The sequence below is a fragment of the Achroia grisella genome, unplaced genomic scaffold, assembly GCF_030625045.1.
Source record: "Achroia grisella isolate CSIRO2021 unplaced genomic scaffold, CSIRO_AGI_Agris_v1 utg2167, whole genome shotgun sequence".
Classification (NCBI taxonomy): domain Eukaryota; kingdom Metazoa; phylum Arthropoda; class Insecta; order Lepidoptera; family Pyralidae; genus Achroia; species Achroia grisella.
The window spans coordinates 1,267,330-1,279,345 of NW_026712716.1; the positions used below are offsets into that span (position 1 = coordinate 1,267,330).

A 12,016-nucleotide genomic window follows, 5' to 3' on the forward strand; every position below is an offset into this window, starting at 1 on the left:
TCGTCTATCTAACAATGGTAGTAGGTAAGTTGATTCTGTAATAAACGATTTACGTCCTAAGGGTGGACTCAACCATCAGTCATCCCCGTCGGAACCCTAATTGGAGACATCTTGTTTCCAATTTAAATTCAAATTGCATTTTGATCCGAGTTAACTGTTTGTCAATTCCGTTGAAGATAAAATAGTTATGCGGTACAGAATTGGAGTTATACACTGGGTTTTTAAAAGCAATATCTTATTAATATTAGATAGATAGATAATAGATTTATTGCCAATATAACACAAATAATATAATTTACAATAAGACACAAAATAAGAAATTAATAATAACATAGAAAGTTGTGAATAGGAGCTGCCTCAGCTGTTGCTAATATAAGCACAACCTTAATGAGGTGCACCTATACAGCGCTGATTTTCAGGCAGCCCTCTTTACTCATTAAAAAACTAAGATTACGTGTTTTTTACTATATACAGATATATGTAAATTTGTTATATTTAAAATAACAAAAAAAAAAAATTAAATACGATCACGATACACAAGTCTAAATATATATATATTTCTTTTATTGGATTGTTTGGGCTATTGTTAGATGTGTAGCACCTGTAGCACTGCGACCTACATAGATCTATTGTGCTCGCCCTTTTCAGAGCTCGCTACCCAGACCCGTCAGGGACAAGAATTGAAGGATATTCTTAGGAGCGATCGTTTTTATCTCCTCGGGAAAGAGTGTAAACTTTCCAAAGAAGATATTTCGTTTATGCATGAGTGGGCTACAACCACATAGGATGTGAAGCGGCGTTTCCTCTTCAGTTTGGCAGAATCTACAGATACATATAGATAAATATATATAAAATGAATTATAATATTCAATGTTTATAAAGACCAAAATAATAAAATAATAAACGCGAAAGTTTGTGAGTATGGTTGTTACTCTTTTTGTGATTCATTCTTCTTGTGATGAATCTGTATTCCGAATGAGTGGTAGAATCAAAATATGACTATTCAAAAGTGCTTGTAATGAGTTTATTTGAATAAAGATTATTTCTATTTCTATTTCTATTTCTTTCACGCAAAAACTACTGAACGGATTTTGATGAAACTTTACATTAATATAGCTTATACATCAGAATACATATAGTAATTTCATGCGAATGATTTCCGCCTATACTTCCCTCAATAACAATTTTCATAAAAACATCGCGCCTTATCAAGTTTCTAACATTTTTCTCGTCTCTCGTCTAGTACACTCAAACACAAAAATTACTCGCTTAATGTACAGTAAGTGGAATAATTAAAAATTAATTGTTAACCCTTGCCTTTCAAGTGGTTATCCAGGTGTTAAATTAACAGAGTGCCTGCATCTGCCAGGTTAATTTGTACTATTAATCCTGCTTTCACAAGGAATTGCCGTTAACTTTGAAGTTACTGCTTGGTTAAGTCATGTATTGATGTGATTAGTGCATTTTCTTTAACGGTAAAAGCTTTGGCAGTAAAAGCATGGCGTTATAATCCCATTATACGAGCGTTCTAATCTATGAATGTATATCTGTATTATTATATTAATTACTTTGCATTCAGCAATATATAGTTCAGGGATGTTATGGATATGAAATTTCGGATATGGATATGTTTCGGATATATCTAAAATAGAATAGAATAGAAAATTCTTTATTCAAATAAACTTAATTTAATCACTTTTGAATAGTCATAACAATTTTTTAATGTACCGCTCATTTGGAAAGCTTTTTCATCGCAAGAAGAACGAGCACGAATCTTGTGTGTTGCTCTTTTAAACAATCCTTGTAAGTTCACATTTTACAAGTCGAAACGTGTGAATACAAACTACCAACCAGCACTAATTTATTTAGGCTCAAATATAAAAACACAATAATATAAGACAGTCGTAGTGATAAGAGCAGACCAGTTCCTACAAGCAGCACTCGTTCTCGGAAATGACGTATGAGCGTATATAAAGATGTTAAATAAAAAAAATACAGGTCAATCACCCCATAACATTCTAAGCAACTCGAGCTATCAAGGGAGGGTGTAAATATACGATTCATAATGCACCTATCAGCCACACGTCAGTTGCATGCCATTTGCAAAATGTTGGGCGCGCCACCCTCGCTGTGTGCAGCGAAAACAGCGCTGTAAAGCGGAAGTGGTTGTATTGTATACAAAATAAATAGAAACGTGAAACTCGCTTGTTTTTACACAAAAGTTTATAGAATAGAATAGAATAGAATAGAAAATCATTTATTCAAATAAACTTACATTGAAGCACTTTTGAATAGTCATTACATTTTTTAATCTACCGCTCGTTCGGAGAGCTGTCTCATCACAAGAAGAACGAGCAAGAAACTTGCGTGTAGCTCTTTTAATGTTTTTATGTTTTTTTATATACTTTAACTAACTAGCTCGCCCCGGCTTCGCACAGGTGTACATGTATTATATATATAAACCTTCCTGTTGAATCACTCTATTAAAAGAACCGTTTCAAAATCCGTTGCGTAGTTTTAAAGATTTATGCGTACATAGAGACGGATAGACAGCGACAGCGACTTTGTTTTATACTATGACTAGCTATTAGCCCCGGCTTTGCACGTACACCATGTATTATACTCATAAATATTCCTCTGGAATATCACTCTATCTATTAAAAAAACCGCTTCAAAATCCGTTGCGTAGTTTTAAAGATTTAAAACAGCGCCAGCGACTTTGTTTTATATTACGCGATACTATAAAGCGATAAAAGCGCTTTAAGGATTTATAAAATGTCAGCTAACTCCGATCTAGCGATTGCATTCATCACCTAGATGCGTGTAAGTACACCAACTTTTCCTTAAAAAAAAACAGGATATATTTTTGTTTAATCCTGTAATTATCTGTATTGTGTCCGTATTTTTTTTATAATTTTAAATTATTAACTCGATGATAATTCTAATATATGGGTTTAGGGGGAAGGGGGTTGTTAGTGGACTAATGATCCCATTGCTAACAATGCACCATGTCAGATCGACCTCCACGCGGTTCCCCCTGGAAACCATCGTGATACATTCCCGGTGAATTTGTCACGTTGGGCTAACTGATCTGACTTCATGTTCATCTTATCATCCTCCACTGGTGCCCGCCAGCGTAAACCGTTAGCGCAGGCGGGTGCACCATTCTATTATCGTCCTTTAAAAAAATAACATGGTTTTTTAGGACTAATAAAAAAATTAAAAAAATACTCAAGATCATATTGACTACCTTGATTGCCATGCTGTTTACCACACCACCTTTCTTAACCATGAATAATTAATACAATATATGAATGAATAAATGAATGAATAATGAATGAAAGTGTATAATAACACTCGCGAGCAACCAAATCAACTCAAGCGATACCTCTGCATTCAAACTTTGTATTAAATGAAATTATACAACATTAGAGGTAGCGCTTGAGTCGATTTGGTTGCACGCGAGTGTATATATTCATAGAATAATTCATTCATTCATTCATTAATAATTAACATGAAGACGTCGTGGCTAGGCACGTTGAGCTTGGTCAGTATTCCTGCCTAGTGGCACTGTTCTAGTTAATATACTTAGTTGTATCTCGGCGTAGGCAATAATTATAGGTGACCAATATATATACATATATTTATATATATATAACATATTTATTAACATAAATACAAAGCAACTTTTGCTATTATAATTATATAAGCTTATAAATTAGTTCGATTCCTCGCACGGTACAAACATTTGTATTCATGAGTATGATTGTATGTATCGATTTGGGTGTTTTCTGTGTATAATATGTATGTATTTACGAAGTATTTATATCAGTTGTCTAGTACACATAATACAAGCTCTGCACACCGTGGGACTAGATAGCGCTGTTAATTGTCCAGCGCTATTTATTTAGTTATTTTATTTATAAACTAAATAAATTGCACCGTTTGCATATACCTATTTATACTATATTACCTATTTATTGGTACAAAGCAAGCTTTGGTATTATATATGTATATATATATATATAATTCTTATATTTACTTAGGGAGTTTTATCATAATATGATAATGCCAGTCCCAGCGTATCTTATTACTGATCTTATCTTCTACTGTACAATGAAAACAAAAATTTGCTGGCGATGATACAGCATCAGATACAGGATGATATCTGTGATGATGATGATGATGATATACAGGATACCGACAGGATCACATATACCGTGGTACATACAACATCTACAACAATACCAATATAATATATATCTTATAACGGTTTATAAATGTCCTAGATTATTGTCACAGCATGGTCACCCTACAAAACATAACAAATAACGGACAGCGCATAACTGCACCTGTTTATTACCACCGCCATCCACTGCGGGAATTTAAATGCGATTTATATAGTTCAGGAGGTGCGCCGAACAGACAGACATACACACCCAATAATGGATGTATTTAGATTGTCGAGATACGAGCATTATAGGATTGTCGTTATTACATTAAATTGTTATTTGTTATTGTATACTGGAAGATATTATATTTTGACGCCCCCGGTTGTCTAGTGGTTTAGCACACCGATTTACATTCGGTGGTCGCGGGTTCGATTCCTCGCACGGTACGTTACTCTCGGACAGGTAGATTGTCGTGGTCAGTGTACCAATACTACACTATGCTACGGTCCGGCCGCACAGAGTTTGCATTTCTGACAGGTCGGGATCGAACGGGCGATGTAACTTTGCATGTCAAATACACGGCAGATTGTGTGATGTTTTTTTATTGATTTATTTTATTTAATATACATATCTTTTGGTTTAATTTATTACAATAAATATCGGAAAGACTATTATAATATTAGTATATTTTTGGGCTAATTTAAGTTTCTTCCAATTCCATTATTGTATTTAAAAAAAATAGAGTTATTAGTGACATGTTTAGATTAGACTTTGAGAATAAAAATATTTTGATCTAAAATGTGTATAAGTTTGTTTTACACTACCTAAGTGGTAAACAAGCATACGGCTCATCTTATGGTAAACGACGAGTAGCCTATGGGTTCCTTAAAGATCAGAGGTGTCACATGCGCGATGCCTACCGTAAATAAACCCTAACATCTTGTTCTTGAAAAACCCCAAGCTTGAAAAATGCCCGTCTCTCGAGGAAGCTCATCGGGTAGTGAATTCCACAATCTAATTATATAAATTTATTAAATTAAGTTTTTTGGGTTTTCAGGAACACCCTAAATAAACCTTAATAATATATTAAGGTTCTTGAAAAACCCATGCAGTAGTCTTTTGAGAAACCCCCGGCAGGTAGTGCATTCCACAATCAAAGTGTATAAGTTTACTAAATCAATTTTTTTGGTTTTTTAATAATCACTACGAAATATTTTGGAGACCTTTATTTAATAATAGGAGTAGTACAACTGACTATGGTGTCACTTCAATGACGTTTCCTAACTAGAAAATCATGTTGCAGTTCACAAATTCTAGGCACCCGCTGGGGTCCTCGCAACTTCGACATCAGCTCGAAAACTGGCTTTAGTTGATCTTGCGTTACACCCTGAAATTATAAATATATTTTATTAATTCTTTGTAAAATGAAATAAATGTATAATTTAATATAAATTTTAAATTCGAATGCTAGGCAAAACTGGAAAAACATGTTCTATTGTCATCATCATCATCAGCTCGGAAGGCGTCCACTGCTGAACAAATGCCTCCCACAAAAATCTCGACGATCGGTCCTCGCAACCAATGCCTTCCAGCGATCTTGACCAGATCGTCAGTCCTCGAGGACGCCACTCGAGGACTTCACTGCCCCAACGACCATTACTATACTGATTTTACTGCCCCAACGGCCGTCCTACAAGCTATGTGCATTGCCCATTGCCACTTCAGTACTCAATTCTTCGGGCTATATGGGTCAGTCTGGTTCTTCTGCGGACCTCCTCATTTTTGATGTGATCACGCAGAGAATGCTCCAAGCATAGCCATTGCCCTCTGAGTGACTTTGAGTTTATTTATGAGGCCCATAGCAACCACGTCGTATTTTATTCTACGTATAATTAGATTATGACATTTTATGGTATTAGGTATTAGTTTCCGGAAGTTTATTTTATTACTTAATTTATATTTGTTTAATTCCTGTACCATTAGCATGTGTGAGACCTTAAACATTCAGTGCGGAAACCTGGCCATTCATATTGGAAGCGTTACGACCTTCTCTATTGATGATCAAATTCCGACCGTTGTTGTGTCTACATTCATATTGCGACACGTGTTTCGCCTCTGAATGTGGTATCATCAGTCATTATGGTAGCCTATGGTTGACTGTTCCAAGACCAAATTGCGACTGAGTCAGTCTATTCAATGCCTGATAACGCCTCATTCAGAGAAACATTTTTATTTTATTTATTTATTTAAAACGTTTGTCTAATAAAATTTACAAACAACATGTTTCGCAATATTGAATACATGTATAATTAAACAATATTCATATTAAATTTTATTAAGATCCTTTCAGTGTAGTCGTGATAAGGTGATAATAAGATAAGGACAGACAGAATAACAAATCTAATCTACACAGCGTCATATAGTACAAAGGTAAGTAGAGCTTGTGTTATTGGTACTTGACAACTGACCTAAATACTTAATTTATATACGTTGCATAGAAAAGAAAACATCCAGATCAATACAAACAATCTTACTCATGAATACAAATGTTTGCACAGAGCGAGGAATCGAAGCCGCAACTATGAGAAGTTAAACAGTGTGCTAAACCTCTAGACGACCGACGTCAATTAGTTTTGAAAAGAAATGTTAAAACCGTGAGACACTGAAGGTTGTCTGTAAGAGCGATATGGCCGCCTTTTGTACTTAGTTTTATTTTATTAATGTTCTTTATATGTTGGTGCAATAAAGTGTTATAAATAAAAAAAAAATAATAAATGGGTTGAAGACAATTAACACTAACTGGTTGTCTGCGGTATATGACAGCTGCGATCATCCTTCCCCACAGCATCTGCACCAGAAACGGTTCAGACCCGTCCGCTGCATCCAACTGGTGTAACTGCATCATGACATCATGCGTTACTGCTTTATCTGTAATAAAATTACAAATATTATAAATAAAAACATACAATGAATATAAACAAATACATATTACTACCCTGACTTTCCGAACAGAAAACTTTGAGTGATTTATATTCTTGACTAAATCTCTGGTGATAAAAACACCGATAACAAACAAAATGCAATCGAAAAATGAGACGAAAAGTATGCTCTATATAAAGCAATTTCAAATTCCGTTGAATGCAATGTGGCATGAATGCTTGCCGGAATTTAAAATTGCTTTATGATTCGAGTCACGGGTTCGATTTCCTCGATTATTACTTTAGTAAGAGTACTTTCTAAGTATAATATTTATGTGTTTACAAAAAAATGTGTCGTTGAATATTTTCTATCATTCGTCTAGTACTTTGAAATTACATAAAGGACTAATGCTTATTTCACAGCCTCGGTGGTCTAGTGGTTTAACATAGCGCTTTACTAACTGATGGTCGTGGGTTCGGTTCCTCGCACGGTACAAACATTTTGTATTCATGAGTATGATTGTTTGTATCGGTCTGGGTGTTTTCTATGTATAATATGTATTTATTTACAAAATAAATGTATCTATGTATTTATATCAGTTGTCTAGTACCCATAACACAAGCTCTGCTTAGCTTAGGACTAGATGGCGCTGTGTGAAATGTCCTGAAATATTATTATTATTTTTTTTTTCCCAAAAATTCTCATCTCCCCTCTTAAGGAGAAGAGATGATTATTATTATTATACATACCAATGGTAAACGTATACATACCATTTCAATTTCAATTTTTAGAATTGATGTAAAAGAAATAACGAACTTTATTATGTTAAGATACAAATTTTTTTTTTTTTTTAAATAAAATAAAATTGTCTGTGTCTTTTTTTAATTTACTTTAATATGATTATATTTCTTTAATTTCCACTTTTGTAAAACTACAGAGGAGCCTCCAGCCGAGATGTTACAATTTACCTAACAGTGGCACCGAGGCAGACCTTATCCGTCTGGCCCAGAACCACCGCTGGCCGGCCGGGTGAGTTGACAACATGCAGTGTCACCTATCTTTATTACGATTTTTTTAACTAAATTAACTTAACTAAACTAGTAAACTGTGAAATTAGTAGTAATATAAGATTTATATAATTGTATATGCATATTGGTAAGTGTAACTGGCTCCTAGGAAAAGAAAAACAAACACACCAACAAGCAAGCGTAAGACCTAGGAGCCTAGAAGCACATCCTAACACTTCTGAAGAAAAAGAAAAAAAATTACTTACATAGATCACTCTTATCAGTATCCAATGATAGTACTTGTTGAAAACATCCATTCACATCTTCAACTGATCTGGACCACACATCGAATGGATGGTCGGCGTGGTAACGCTGCCGAACTATGGGACCTTTGATGGTCTCCAGTCTCATCTTGTGAGGCATGCTTAAGGTCTTGTTCACCAGCCACCGCAATCCTCCCTGAACAGAGATGAACTTCTTAACATTCCATGAATTCACCGGTGAGATGCCGGGCCCGTGGTATGATCATATGATGATGATACCATACGGTAGAAAGGGGAATCGAGCAGTTGGGGGCGCGAGGATGCAGGGTCCATCGTAGAGAGAAACTCCGAGGAGAGGTAGGGAATTGTTAGTAATATAGCATCGTGTGGTAAAGAGGGAAACTCCAAGCGGTTGAGAGGAAGGGAATTGTTAGTAATGTGGACCTGACTACTACATCAATCAGAACATATACGTTTATTCGGACAGTCAAGCTGCTCTACTAGCACTTAACTCGTACGAAATCCGTTCTAAACTTATTAGAAACTGTATCCTGCTACTAAATGAAGTAGGAAGCAGAAATAATATTATACTGAGATGGGTCCCCGGGCATTCAAATATTGAAGGCAATGAGAATGCCGACCATCTGGCAAAGTTAGGGGCAAAAACCGTCCAACTGGGCCCCGAACCCTTCTGTGGTGTGCCTCGTTGCCTAAAACTGGGACATCTCAAATTAATAACCAAACGAGTAGCACTGAATCATTGGCAAGAAATGCCAGGATTAATGCATTCAAAAGACCTAATATCGGGCTTCTCGACCAAATACTCCAATAGACTACTGCTATTGAGTAAAAACAACATATGCATGATGACTAGGGCCCTCACAGGACACTGCAAATTGAACAAGCATATGGCTAAGCTAGGCCTATGCACGACAAGTATCTGCAGATTCTGCCAAACTGAAGAGGAAACGCCGCTTCACATCCTATGTGGTTGTAGCCCACTCATGCATAAACGAAATATCTCCTTTGGAAAGTTTACACTCTTTCCCGAGGAGATAAAAACGATCGCTCCTAAGAATATCCTTCAATTCTTGTCCCTGACGGGTCTAGGTAGCGAACTCTGAAAAGGGCGAGCACAATAGATCTATGTAGGTCGCAGTGCTACAGGTGCTACACATCTGACAATAGCCCAAACAACCCAATAAAAAAAAAAATAAAAAAATGTGGACTGATAACCCGATTGCTAGCAATTGCTAGCAATCGGGTTATCAGTTGTTATGTCGGTTTCCGCTACTTGTGACTCGGGTGTAGGTTTAAAGAACCCTTGACGAGGTATGTCAACACTCACCTTTACCGCTCGTATTTCTCTCCCTGCCTAGCGAAATCTGGTAGGAGTCTGCTAGTGCAGTTTCTAGTCAAGCCAAAATATTTTAGAAGATTGTAGAGTTAACAAAAAAATAATTCTCTTTAATTGCTATATAAAATGAATTATTTTCTTATATATAATCAGTTATCCAGTACTTATGTATTATAAGCTTTTAAGCTCAGCTTAGTTTGAGCTAGATGGCGCTGTGAGAATTATCCTGAGATATTGTTATTATATATTATACTAGCTACTCGCCCCGGCTTCGCACGGGTGTACATGTATTATATATATAAACGGTTTTTTTAATAGATAGAGTAATTCATGAGGTAGCTCTTGAATCACTCTATCTATTAAAAAAACCGCTTCAAAATCCGTTGCGTAGTTTTAAAGATTTAAGCATACATAGGGACAGACAGCGACAGCGACTTTATTTTATACTATGTAATGATTGGATGTTGTTTCGTAAATCTGTCTTTATGATATCTTAGTTCTCAGTAATGACAAAGTAGAGGCGTACTACGTGTCTCACAATGTATATATATATATATATATATATATATATATTATATATACGTAATGGTAGCGTTATCATCATATAGTTTGCGGTTCCAATAAGAAAAAAATATTCTTACCTCATCTGTTTCACTGAACTCCACTTTAAAACAAGCGACATCTTTATCCGGAAACAATTTCTCCGGTATAATAGCAACTACTTGCCACGGACCAGTTATACTTTTTAAATGAAAATTTGCCGTAAAACCATTGCAGTTTGAAACGTTACTTTCAGATTTCGTTACAGCGATAACTAGCAGGAATATTAGTAACGTGGACATGTTTTGTGATGCGATGAACATATAAGACTGAAACGTTTCCCTGTGGAATATTTGGGAAGAGAATTATCATAACAAAGTGTTAGAGCGGGCAGTGAAAATAAAAAGAAATATTTTAACTCGATTAAATATTTTTATGACGACCTCGGTCGTCTAGTGGTTTAGCACACCGCTTTACTTCCGATGGTCGCGGGTTCGATCCTCACACGGTACAAACATTTGTATTCATGAGTATTTGTTTGTATCGGTCTGGGTGTTTTATATGTATATTATTTACAAAAAAAATCCAATTATTTATATCAGTTGTCTAGTACCTATAACACAAGCTCTGTTCTGATTATTTATTTATTTATTATTTAACAAAGGTTTTTCTCTCATATTTTTTTGTACTTAAAACAAGCATACGGCCCATCTGATGGTAAAGGGTTACTATAGCCTGTGGACGCCTGAAAAACCAGGTGTATCACGTGCACTTTGCCAACCCTTAAGAAAGCTTAACCATATTTAAAAAACCCTATGCTCTAGTCTCTGGAGAAAACTTCGGTAGGCAGTTCATTGTACAATCTAAGTGTAATAGTTTATAATATCTTTTTTCGAAATAAATAAATAGTTTAAAATAAAACAGTGTAATACACACTATATTTTATTTATTTTGATATTTTTATAATAATAAAATATAATTCATTAAAAAATAAAATAAAGGCAGTATTATGGTTATGCAATTTTCATTTCTTTTTCTTTCTATTTTCCAATGATATATTTCAGTCAATTCGCAAATAAATTTAAATATTCTGCTACTCTGTAACATTGTTAACTCTATGGACATAATGTGACAAATTAGGTGCAAGTCGCGTGGGTGTCAATTTTGTGAACAATAGGATAATATCAGGTGTCTGGAGACTGCAGCATGACCCACTTCCAGGATCCAACAATTGATGCCAGTGGAATGACCAGGTAATTGGTTAAAACGTTTCATCTTTATTTTTCACAAATGCCATATAAAGTTATTCTTTACGATACAAATAATTGAGTCGTTTAATTAAATATATCTTAATCTTAGTCCTTAGTATATTACTATTATAAATGCGAAAGTAACTCTGTCTGTCTCGCTTTCACGCCAAAACTACTGAACCGATTTATATGAAATTTGGTACACAGTCTAGATCCTGAGAAAAGATATAAGCTACATTTTAATGCGAAAAAGGGTTGTAAGGGGTTGAAACAGGAGATGAAAGTTTATATGAAAACATTATCATTTTTAAAGCTAGAAGGTTAAAACTGATTTGAAGGGTATTAATTGAATATAAATAAAGAAAAGGGTTGTAAGAGGTTGAAAGGGGAATTAGTGTTGTATGGAAATATCGATATATTTTATTTTTATGTATTAAGTATAATGCCCATAATTAATATAATAATTATATTTATATTATCACATTAAATTAAATGTAATAATTATAAG

General features: G+C 34.8%; 1 protein-coding gene across 1 annotated transcript; it reads right to left on the reverse strand.

The window, feature by feature from the left end:
- Positions 1 to 5,395: 5,395 nt before the first annotated feature.
- On the reverse strand, positions 5,396 to 10,573 carry LOC131842355 (uncharacterized). Its single transcript, XM_059190895.1, has 4 exons — positions 10,360 to 10,573; positions 8,365 to 8,557; positions 6,973 to 7,100; positions 5,396 to 5,559 (listed from the first exon to the last, which is right to left on the reverse strand). Exons 1-4 carry the CDS (start codon positions 10,558 to 10,560, stop codon positions 5,440 to 5,442), a joined length of 642 nt encoding a protein of 213 aa, XP_059046878.1. The 5' UTR covers positions 10,561 to 10,573; the 3' UTR covers positions 5,396 to 5,439.
- Between the last annotated feature and the right edge of the window lie 1,443 nt (positions 10,574 to 12,016).